Source organism: Narcine bancroftii, chromosome 10 (assembly GCF_036971445.1).
Source record: "Narcine bancroftii isolate sNarBan1 chromosome 10, sNarBan1.hap1, whole genome shotgun sequence".
Taxonomy (NCBI): Eukaryota; Metazoa; Chordata; class Chondrichthyes; order Torpediniformes; family Narcinidae; genus Narcine; species Narcine bancroftii.
The window spans coordinates 48,099,063-48,111,406 of record NC_091478.1 but is presented as its reverse complement, the minus strand read 5'-3'; the positions used below and the strand labels follow the sequence as shown (position 1 = coordinate 48,111,406).

At 43.4% G+C, this 12,344-nt stretch overlaps 1 protein-coding gene across 5 annotated transcripts in view; it reads left to right on the top strand.

Annotated features, from left to right (window-relative positions):
• dna2 (DNA replication helicase/nuclease 2) overlaps positions 1-12,344 on the top strand; it is an 89,408-nt gene that overhangs the window by 25,759 nt on the left and 51,305 nt on the right. For all 5 annotated transcript variants that reach the window (XM_069900872.1, XM_069900873.1, XM_069900871.1 and 2 more), the window contains 2 exons: positions 8,727-8,875; positions 11,512-11,643. In XM_069900872.1, coding sequence (XP_069756973.1) covers positions 8,727-8,875; positions 11,512-11,643 — 281 coding nt within the window. The remainder of the gene's footprint in view (positions 1-8,726; positions 8,876-11,511; positions 11,644-12,344) is intronic.

Here is a 12,344-nt window from a genome sequence, read left to right as displayed (position 1 = left end):
ACGTGGACCTGTCCTCGGGCCTGCGCAAAGGAGCTTTTAGGTGGAGTGCAGTGCGCGCAGTACTGGCCCCACCCTTTACACCCATGGTTCGTGTGCCTTGGCCAAGCAAGCTGGGACGTGGCAGCGAGGTCCTTGGGTCGTAGGTTTTATATCGGAGTGGCCTTCTCCTATGTAGGTTTCTTACCCGGGCTGGAGGGGCCTGCCTCCCCTCCTAGGTCGGTCCATACTGCCCGGACCGGGGCCGAGGCCGCCGCAGTTCACCCTGTGCCTGGATTGGGGCTGCCGCCTCCCACTCTCTGCCCGGATAGGGGCCTTCGCCTGCCCCACTCGACCGAGGCCGGGGCCGCCGTCTCCCCCTTGCTCCTGCCCGGATCGGGGCCGCCGCCGTCTACCCTTCGCCCGGACCGGGGCCGGGGCCGCTGCTGCTCTCCCTGTGCCCGGACTGGGGCCGCCGCCTCCCACTCCCTGTCCGGACCGGGGCCTCCGCCTGCCTCACACGACCGAGGCCGGGGCCGCCGTCTCCCCCTTGCTCCTGCCCGTATCGGGGCCGCCGCCGTCTACCCTTCGCCTGGACCGGGGCCGGGGCCGCTGCTGCTCTCCCTGTGCCTGGACTGGGGCCGCCGCCTCCAACTCTCTGCCCGTATCGGGGCCTCCGCCTGCCTCACACGACCGAGGCCGGGGCCGCCGTCTCCCCCTTGCTCCTTCCCGTATCGGGGCCGCCGCCGTCTACCCTTCGCCCGGACCGGGGCCGGGGCCGCTGCTGCTCTCCCTGTGCCTGGACTGGGGCCGCCGCCTCCCACTCCCTGCCCAGATATAGTCCTTTTTAGAATGGTAGCAAACTAATGCTCCTGTTTCCCAATTCCTACCGGGATTACCACGAGGTCCCGGGAACGGTCGTCATCCCCGGAATTCCCCTCTACCCTTGCCCCTGCTCTGGTCTCTACTCTCCCACACCCGGAGCTCCTCCCAATGTCCAGGAGCTGGCACACAGCTCCTACCCTTTCCTTGCTGTCCCTCCATGACTTCCTTGACTGCCTGCATCAAAATCTTAGCCTTTCTGTTTATTGGGCATTCTCTCTTAAAATCACGTACCTCCGTACTAGTCAGGGGCACATTTACAAAACCGAGACCCCCTCCCATGGGAACTTCCCGTAAAGGTCTCATCCAGTTAATTTCTGGCTTATCCTCTCCTTTATAATGTCCAGATTCCTGCTCTCCAGGAAATGAACCAAAGGGTTCTGCCCTTCCCTCCCGGAGGGACTCACACTGTTTTGAATCAAAGTCTCCTCCCTCTCTTGTCAATTGAGGTGGTAATCTAGTACTTTGTGAACAGGTCATCATACCACCCCTACTTTCTTCTCCTCTCTTTAGCTGTGGGGGAGGAGGGGAAGGTGAAGAAGGGTAGAGCATAGGAGAGAGGGGAAAGATAGGAACCGGCATAGGAGGAGTATAAGGTGAAGGAAGGGAATGTAACACATCCCATCCTTGTGTTTCAGGGACAAAAGGTTCCTCATCCTTCTTGTCCTTGCATTCCTTTTCATTCAAAACCAGTTGGTCAACTGATCCACTGAGCCAGCAGGCTAGGCTGCATATTCTCTGCTCTCAATATTATCTCTTTAATTTTGATAGAGCCAGATGTTCAATGCCTGACACATCCAGTCCTCATCGGATCCGAACTTTGGCCAATATACCGAATTCCCTTTTATCGGGTTTTTTTAACCCATTCCAGACAGCAATACCTGACCATGGTCTGTTTGTCTTTCCCACGGGTTCTCCCCGCACCCCAATCAGATAGCGTTAATCCTAACGGACTTTGCTTAGTTATCTGATTGTCTCGTCCTTCCTTAGGACTATTTCCCTTGCTACTCACACCTCCCATACTAGCAGGTAAATAAAATTCCTCTTACCGGGATCCAGTAGCTATTCCTTGCGCGCTTCCTTAATGTCCTCCTGTCGTTTGTTCTCAATGCCTCTTCTCGGATATCACTCGCTTCATCCACTGACAAGTCACCCGCCGTCTGTGAGTCCAGTTGAACCAGCCAGGGTGCACCTACCCTCGTTGTCGGGCACTCTGTCAGTGGAGGGAGTGGGATCCCGGACGATCCCCCATTTGTGAGAAACAGAAGTACCTTCACAGAAATTGCTCGAGACAAAAATTGAGAACAAAGAACATTTATTATACAACAATGCAAAGTTGGGTGCTTCCCCTTACCCTGGGAATACACACATACACTGGGGCTCACCCAACTTTTATACAGTTTATTTCAGTGTAGAAGTACCCTCCCCCTTACATTCTTCTGCCTCCTGGATGAATTTGGCATTAGGCAATCCTGTCTGCCTACGTGCTGTTTCTGTGAACTTGGAGGACCAGGGGGTATCCTGTCGGTGTCCCATCATGTCATTGTCCTTATTCACACCTTCCCGACTCTCAGGGCTTACTAACTTATATGCAGAACTTGCTAATTCTGTCTAAAAGGCAAGAAGACCCTTGTCTTCAGACTAACTTTACCTTCCTACATTCTATTATCTATCCTTATCCTGTTCATATTGGCTTTATTCATTACACATATATCCATACTAGTTTTCTTCATCTTTCATATTTTCATATTAGTTTTACTCATTGTAACAAGAGTTGAAGAAACCTCTCTAATTCTGTTGTAAAATGTTGCCCTTTTATTCTGAGGATGTGCCTCCTAGTTCTAGACTCTCTGATGACTGGAACATTTCTTCAATGTTCACTCTAACCATCTGTCCTGGGTAAACTTGTAGCTCTCATTTAGTTCGTTTTAGATTGGTCACAGTGTTCGAGATACCGAAAGAAAATAGACACACACACACACTGAGAGCAGTTCAGTTTATGCAAGCTGCATCTCTGGGCTTTATGGTGGAATTTAGATGTGTCTACTAATTCATATGCATCCTGGGCCTCATGGTGTAAATTAGATTGTGTCTATTCAACTGCATCCCTGGGCCCCATAGTGTAAATTAGATTACGTCTGCTCTAAAAAACAAGCAGGTTCTCAGCCTTCCAGAAGCAAAGGCTGCAAAAGTAAAAAAACACAGTTTAAATCTTCCATTACACAGAATTCAACATTTTGACGCTAACAGTTTGGCAATGGCGTTGCAGCATTGCCTGAACCCCAGTGTTTCATAAACTCTCTCCTCCCAGGAAACTGCTCCCATGGTGGCAATGACAATCTAATGGTAGTTATCATTAATAATATATTGCAGGATATTAATTACATGTATGTGTATGCAAGTTTCTTGTTAATAATGCCTATCTGCACCCTATCACTTGTACTGAGGATTGTGACTATAGATAGCTCTGTTTGGTTAATGGTGGGTTTTACTTTCAATTGTTTTATCGCAATTTCTTATCTAAAGCTGCATGAATGACACTGCAGAGAGAGAATAGTGACAGTGGTTCTAGTCGGTCGCAGTGGTTGCAGTGAGTTGCACCAGATGTGCAGAACAACTGGATTGTTTTTAATGAGTGTTTTTAATTTTTAAATAATTTTAAATTTAATTAATTAGATATTCCATTATATGTAATTAAATTTAAAATAAATATAATAAATATATCATTTTAATTTACCAAAAGCCCTTGTTTTTGAATATTCCTCAACTGTTTTTAATAATTTAAGTATATTGCTATAAGCTGCGAAAATCCCTTGTTTGCTGGGGAGCAGTTTCCTAGAGGGAGGGAGTTTCAGCAATGCTGGGGGGGTGGTTTCAGGCAGTGTGGCGGGACAAAGTTGGCCAGCAGGCAGTTAGTGGGACGGCAGGCCAAAATGTCCAGCGCCAAACTGAGGGCCAAAATGTCCAGCGCCAAAATGTCGTAGGGACCCCCCCCTCCCCCCCCAAACTGCTCACAATGCTCCATATGTGCTCTGACCAACACCATGGTTTCAGTTTGTTTGATCCCAAAGACTTGCATCCTGCAGTTGCCTCCATATTTGGATATGCTTCTTGTGCCTGTGGTAGGCTGCACAGACAACAACTCACATGAATTATGTGCTCCAATAAAACACTTCACTTGATTCTCTATTGGAGATGGTTGGTCCTATCTCTGTTGTTTCCCAAGAAGAAGTTCAGTATTGTTACTTCTCAACTGGAGCCATCTACATCAGCCATTCTCAACAGGGTCCATATGCCCCATCACTCTGGGGGCCACATCACATTAAAATAAACGCTTTGATTTATTTTTGCCTCATGAGTGGCACAGTTGGCCTAGCGGTTAGTGCAAAGCTTTTACATTGCCATCAATTGTCAAGTAATAAAACAGAAATGTAATATTACATGAAACTGCCTTCAGACAGCCTTAAAGCAAAGGTTCTCCATTAGTATTGCCCAGCATCCCTGACAGCCAGAAAAAGAGAAGCAAAAGAGAATCCCCTTGGTGACACCAAGTGTCTGTGGATTCATCTCCAGCACTTTTTCAGCCTCACAAGACTCTGATTCATTTCATATCATCGACAGCCCGAGCCCAGATCCAAACCTCCAACATGATGAGGAAGCATTCAGCGCTGGGGCCCTTTGGGAGCCCTTCTTATCCTCAGCACCCTCTTGAATCCCGGATCTGATACCTGGTTCTCATGAGTCCACAGCCTGTATAGGTTCCTCGCCCACAATTTGCCAAAAGCTCACTGCCTATGTGCGTCCTTTAGCCTCAGAGTCCCCTGCTGGTCTGCCACTGTGGTCACCCTTGTTGGGGTCATCTCCTCTGGTTCTTCTCATTGAGGGGGTGTTCTCCCTAGTTCTGGTGCCCTGTGCTATTATTGCTGCTTGCCTGGAATCTGCCACCCTTTGTGGCTGCTACAGTGCACAGGTGCCGCCATCTCGCAGGGTCTCAAATAAAACAAAGTCACCTCCTTTAACAGGCCTTTTAAAGCCTGTACGGTATGATCGGCAGTTGGACTGGACGGTAGGAGTCTTCAGAGGAGCAGAGAGTGTCTCTGCTCTCCACTCTCCCTAGATACGCAGCAGCGTTACTGTTACAGCAGCTTCAGCAGCACCGCCCTTTTTTCTCTACTATTACAACCTTATTATTCCTGCAGTTGTTTGTTCTTATAATAATTCCTGCTGACTATTCTGGGTGGGGGACTACAATACAACCCTGATCATTCCTTTGTTATTTTTGTTTCACCCAAATCACTGAGCTCTCTCTCCCTACCTGCCCCAAGAATATACTCAGTGTTGTTATGATGTTTTCCATAATCAAAAATGCAACCACTCTTGCTTCCATTTGTATCATGCCTTTAACATGGAAGCTACCTGTCTTGACCCTCAGCTATTTTTCTACTCTGGCTATAATATCCCACTTCATGTATCAATCTATGTTCTAAGTTAATTGACCTTACCTCTTTCAGGCTGCTTGTATTAAAATAAAAGACCAAATTTGTCAGACTCTCCACACTTTTCTGGCTTGCCTCTGCTGGTCATGTGTACTGAGCTTGCTCATTCTGATATATAAATGATCCTCAGCTTCTACATCTGGCACCTTGATGATTTGGGTCTATCCCATGCCACCCTCCAGACTTGTTTAAATAGTCCTGAAAAGTTGTATTAAATCTTCCTCCTGCACAAGTCCTTTAGCCAAGCATTTAGCTCAACCTTGCTAGTTCACAACACAGAGTTATCCTGAGATTAGGTGATCCTGTCTTTTAACTTGCTACCTCGCTCCCTAAATTCTCTTTGCAGGAGCTTATCTTGCTCCCTGACCTCTGACTGCTTTCAGTGTTCAGTTCAGAGACATCTTGACCCTGGCACCAAGGAGGCAACACACCATCCTGGAGACTTGTAGCCCCAGAAACAACAACCTGTTCCTTTGGCTGTAGAAATCCCTGCTCTTCTCTGCTAGTCCTAGACCTACTCTGCTTTACATTAAATTATTAGGTGACTGCTGCTATTCCCACCCACCCCCCAACAGTATCCAAAAGGTATATTTGTTTGAAGTGAATACCCACAAAGAACTCCTGCCCTCTTTTCGTGTTGGACATAACATAAAATTCATCAATTAATTACCAAGGATAGGAGCAACACCACTAACGTGTGGAAAGGGGATTTAATAATTCAGCTCCATGTAATTCAAATATGGGCTCCAAGTTTTAGCAAAAAATAAATAATTATTACATAAATTATGTTATCTTTTCCAATGGAATACAAAATCTCATTTCCAAATGCCATCTCTGAATACTCAAATTAGTCTAATTTTTCCAAGTAAATGCCAAACATTTTCTAGCCAGTCTCAAAAAGGCAATTTGAAATTTATTTAATTTTAATTCTAAACTCAATCTTTTAATATAACCCAAGAAAAATCTAGTAGAAGTTTCAATTTAAAAATAGCTTCTAAGAGTTACTTAAATCTATTCCAAAAGGGTTTCACCATCTCACATAACCAAGAAGAATGTAAAAAAGAGCCGACTTCCTTATGACATCTAAAATGTAAATCCAAAGAAATACATTTATATTTACTTAATTTCTCCGGAGTTGAATATAATTGATGAATAAAATTATAATGAACCAATCGATGCCTTACATTTACAATTTTAGTCATACTATCATTACATAAATTCATCCAATCATCCTGAGAAATAGATATAGCTAAATCTTTTTCCCATATTAATCTAGATTTATGGATAGCTGGCTTAAGCATTTTATTCCATAATGAAGGGTACATCTCAGATATAAATCCATTCTTGCCACCTTCAGTAAGTAAAGTATCAAACTTAGATCTGCTAGGTAACCATAAAGTACATCCAATATTATCCAACAATAAGGCTTTAATAAGGCTCCAATAAGGCTTAAAGAGAAAAGAGTATTCAAAGATGTATCATATTTCTCTTCTTTAAAAAGAAATAAAATATCTTGGTTCATAACAATATACCCTTTTTATCCCATAACTTTAAAAGGTGATTATTAAGTGTGTATATATATATAAATAAAAAGCTTATTAATAATGTACATGTCATTTATATTAATTAATATTATTAATATAATATAAATGACAAGCAATAGAAGCCCTAGCATCGATTCCTGCTGCGCACCACTGGTCACAAACCTCCAATCTGAAAAATCAACCTCACCACTGTCCTCTGACTCCTTCCACCAAACAAATTGTGTATCCACCAGGCTAGTTCATCCTGGATCCCGTGAGAACTCACCTTCCAGACCAGATGTCATGCGGGACTTTGTCAAACACCTACCAAAAATCCAGGCAGATGATGTTGATTGTCTGTCCTGTTGGTCATCTCTTCAAAAACTCATTTACATTTTTTTACATGAAAATCCTGCATTTGGCTAACCTCGTGCAGCTTCAGCCAGAGAAATTTGGAAATAGATATTTGGGGCCCCAGCAATTTCCATAATGATTGTTTGTAATGCCCATGTTGCATTGCTCCACACTTGAAGCATCTGAAGTTGGGTGAATTTTCACTGTGTTATTCTACTTGGTAGAGAGGATCTTTTAGTATAACGCTTCCACCAGTGTTGTCTCCGCTCCATCCTCAACATTCATTGGAGCGCTTTCATCCCTAACGTCGAAGTACTCGAGATGGCAGAGGTCGACAGCATCGAGTCCACGCTGCTGAAGATCCAGCTGCGCTGGATGGTCACGTCTCCAGAATGGAGGACCATCGCCTTCCCAAGATCGTTTTATATGGCGAGCTCTCCACTGGCCACCGTGACAGAGGTGCACCAAAGAAGAGGTACAAGGACTGCCTAAAGAAATCTCTTGGTGCCTGCCACATTGACCACCGCCAGTGGGCTGATATCGCCTCAAACCGTGCATCTTGGCGCCTCACAGTTTGGCGGGCAGCAACCTCCTTTGAAGAAGACCGCAGAGCCCACCTCACTGACAAAAGGCAAAGGAGGAAAAACCCAACACCCAACCCCAACCAACCAATTTTCCGCTGCAACCGTGTCTGCCTGTCCCGCATCGGACTTGTCAGCCACAAACGAGCCTGCAGCTGACGTGGACATTTACCCCCTCCATAAATCTTCGTCCGCGAAGCCAAGCCAAAGATGGCTGAGTGATGAATGATGTTTAAACCCTGCTCATTGTAATTATGTATTTTATAAGAAAATAGAAGGTCATGGGCGTGAGAAGGAAAAATAAAATTGTTGAGGAACAGGTTTAAATAGGCCAGCTCAACATTGCGGGCTGAAGGGCCTATACAGATAAACCCCAACTTGCGATACTCCAACTTAAGTTATTTCAAAGGTACGACGATCAGAATACATTTTAATAAAAGTAAGTCGTTGTCTACTTGTATTAACATGGTTGCTTGTCCCTCTCTGAAGGAAATGCTTCCATCCAATCAGCATAAGCAGATCGCTTCCCACTGCTGCCATCCCCCCCCGCAATGTCATCATTTTGGTGCTCCTCTTGTGACTTCAAGGAAACATGATTTGACCGACCCAATACTGTTTATTTTTTAAAAAGGTGATTTGGAACACATTCGCAAATTGCCATCATTGGGGGGAGAGAGAGAGATTGAAGAGGGAGAGAAAGCGAGAGCAATCTGCATATGTTCCAAATCACTTACGAGGTGACTCCGCTGGCCCTAGTTACCCGGTGCCACATCAGGCTCCCGTCAGGAGAAGGGATGTCGGCCTCTCGGCAGGGACAAGGTAGAATACTACCTGTACTCTGCTGTAATGTTCTATATTTTAACTCTTCCTTTCACATTATATTAAGTATAATTATTGCTTTTATTGTTTTCTAGGCTTATGAAAGGGGGACAAGACAGATGTTGGTTGGCACTTTAGTTCATGAGATCTTTCAAAAAGCTGCAACAACCAACAACTTTACACAGGACCAACTTGAAGAAATTACCTCACAAACCATCTGTGCTCCAAAGTACCTGGGAGAGATGTAAGCATTATTTCTGTCACGTGCATAAGATAGAAACGTACAGCACAGAAAAGGTCTTTTTCAGCCAACCTCGTCCATGCTAATCTCAATGCGGAGCTCTGCTAATCCCAAATTCACATTCAGTCCATATCCCTCTATGCCATTCTTGCTCAAGTGCCTGTTTCAAACACACTTTCAACAGTGTAGTTGTATCTAACTTGTAGTTTATACCAGATATTTTGATTCTGAAACATACCTCATCCTCTGAGCTTTAAATTTCTTCCCTTCCACTTGAAACCTGTGCTATTCGATTCTTCACTTTTCTGTTCTGGAACAAAGATTCCACCTCTCCAATCTATGCCCATCATAATTTTATAAACCTTGATAAGGTCATTTTTCGCCTCCTGCAATCTGATGAGAATAAACCCAGCCAACGCAATCTCGCCCTGTAACGTTCCATTCCACACAACATCCTTGTGAATTTCTTCTGCACATCTGTACTCCCAAGTGTGCCCTCACCAATGTTTTCTCCAATTGTAATATGTCCTGCATCATGACAACAATGAAATTGTTGCATGTTACCTAGCTGCCCTGAAGTGAAAGATGGAAAATAATGCCGGTCAATCTAAGCTCCCTTGCAATCGTCCTTGAACCTTGATAGGAAGTACATGTCATAGTATCATAGTCCTAGAGTTAAACAACACATTCCGCCCAACTCCTCTGTGTCAACCCAAGTTATCTATCTGAGCTAGTCATGTTTGCCTGCATTTTGCCCATATCCCTTTAAACTATCCATGTATCTGTCCAAATGTCTTTGTAGTTGTTCCTGACTATCACATCCTCTGACAGCTCATTCCATATACCCATACATCCATAAACCAACACCTTTCAAATCTTTCCCTTCTCACCCTAAACATCCTTATCCCCTCTGGTTTTAGAATTGCCAACCCTCAGAAGAGTAGGACCATTCACCTTGCTCATGGTTTTATAAATCTCTGATGGTCACACCTCAGCTTCTTTTGCTCCTGGAAAAATAGTCCCAGCTATCCAATATCTCCTTGAAACTCAAGACCTCCAAGTCTCAGCACCATCCTTGTGACTAGTCACATCCTCCTATAGAATGGGTCCAGAAATGCACACAATACTCCAGATGATCTCATGAATGTCCTGTACAATTGGAATATGATTCTACAGCTCCTATATTCAATGCCCAGACCGAAAAATGCAAATGCATTTTTCACCAGTTTGTGTCGCCACTTTCAGAGAATTATGTACTTTGTACTCCCATGTCTCTCTGTTCTACAACGCTCCCCAATACCTTGTCATTCACATGTTGCCTCAAGACCAAAATAAATCAGTCAAACTATAATATTGCCCTTCAATTCAAATGGCACCATTTTATATGGACCAAGGCAGAGCAAAACAGCACTTTAAGAAAATTGAGTATTTTGAAGTGCCATCACTGCCAAGCATGGTGGGCATTTCCTATCTTGATGGGTCGGATAAACATCAAATAAGATGAATAACTTTTTTTGTAGTTTTACTTGTTGAAGGATGGAATACAAGTTGGTATAAACTTTCTGACCTATTTTACGCAGTGGTGTGTGATTTATTCTGTTCACTCATGAAATAAGTGCATATACTGTTTCATTTTGGGGGAATTTTATTTAATTTTGTAGCATTTATTCTAGCATTCCAGACAAATGTCAGTAATCCTTTTTTTCTGAGCTAGAATGTGTGTTTCCATCATTACAAATATAGAAGTAAATTATTTGCCCAAAGTAAAAGGAAGAATTTTCTTTTAACAGTTTGTTAAGAACCTTCTTGGTCATTCCAATGACTTTGAAAGTTGGCAGAAGACGCTGAGTTTTAACCAGTATCTAATTTTATTGAAATTGAAATGTGAAAAATAATTTTGACCTGCAGTTGGAATGACATTTATTTGTTTGAATAACATCACTTCGTAATATTCATGGCCTTTGGGACTTGTCCATTGCATTCCTTCTCTTATTCTGCTGTAGTGAAAGAAGACAAATCACATTAAGTAGAAATGTATTAGTTTCCACAAAACATGATTTGTGAAAACACATTTAGCTAGATTTATAGTTCTATACCTATGAAGAGGACCATAACTAAAAAAGTTTTGCTTTTCTGACATTACTGGGTGATACCTCTCTTTATAGAAGTGTGAAAAAGATCTAGTATTTGTGGGGCCCCACAATTCTTTGATCCACATCCATTACTCTTTCAGATGCCATTCCTGATTGGAAAGTGGCTCCTGGCTATGTCATTGAGGGTGATGCCTGTTTCCTTTGGGAAAAGTTAATATGATGAGAGTTAGGTTGTGGGTCTGTTCTCTTTCCTCACCTTTGCAGAACACCCTGAACTGTTTTTCTATATTAAATATCCATTGTCTGTAATGTACTTTGGAGGAAATAATTAATTTTGAACATAACCACGGAAAACGTTTCAGGAATTGAAATTCTCATTTATTTGCCATTGTAACAAGTAAACTTGATGAAATATTTTGTTCATGTGGATGACTCTGAGGGCATTTTACTGTCATAATCTGGCTAGCCACTGAGCAAACTTGAATGCTGATCAACCAACTTCAGCACATTCTTCGCACAACCATGGTCTTGTCTTGTTTTTGACAGGTACAGCTTGAATCTGAGTCAAGCAGATCTGATGCGTGCAGTGGAAGAATACCTCCCTTCATTGGTGACTTGGGCGCGAGACTACATGCATGATTCCCCTCAGTCTGGCAAATACCAATTGCAGCTTAAACTGTAGGTCTTCAAAGTTATATTGAGTTTGTACTGAATAAATGATGTGTATTTAAATATACCTGCAGTGGAATAAGCTGTTTGGACTAATTGTTGGTGTGAAACTCTCAAGTAGATGACTCCTCGTAAAACTCCCAAGTAGATGACTCCTTGTTTTCTCAACTGCACATCCAGCTGCGTGGCCCATTGGATGGGAAGCAGCAAACACAACAGAGAAATAGTGAAATTGCTTTAGTAGATGTGATCGTCAATATCAGATTGCCTTCTTGCAGTAGATTTCACTTTATTCTGCAATTACCTGGATTTTACTTTTCAGTGAAGACGTGTCAGTTTAACTGTAGTGACTACTGTAGTGACTACTGAATTGACTGATCTTAAACCCTTGATTAAAGACAATGCACTTAAGTAGAAAACAATCTTAAACCACAGCAGTAATTAATTGCTTACACAGGTATCTCATTGGCGGAGACGATCAGTCGCGGCAACTCAGGAGTCCAAAAAATGGCTTGACGTCTCCGAGACATGCTGGAGACTGAAAAAAATCGAGCAGGTTTGAATTTCACTCGAGTCACCACCAGTTCGCCAGCTAGTCTCCAGGCCAATGAGATAGGCCCTTTTGCAGATTGAGCTTTGTGAGCAGATAACACAAAATGATGTAACGGTTGAGCTGAAATTGAAGGTGATCGTCTGGAAAGAGAGAGTCG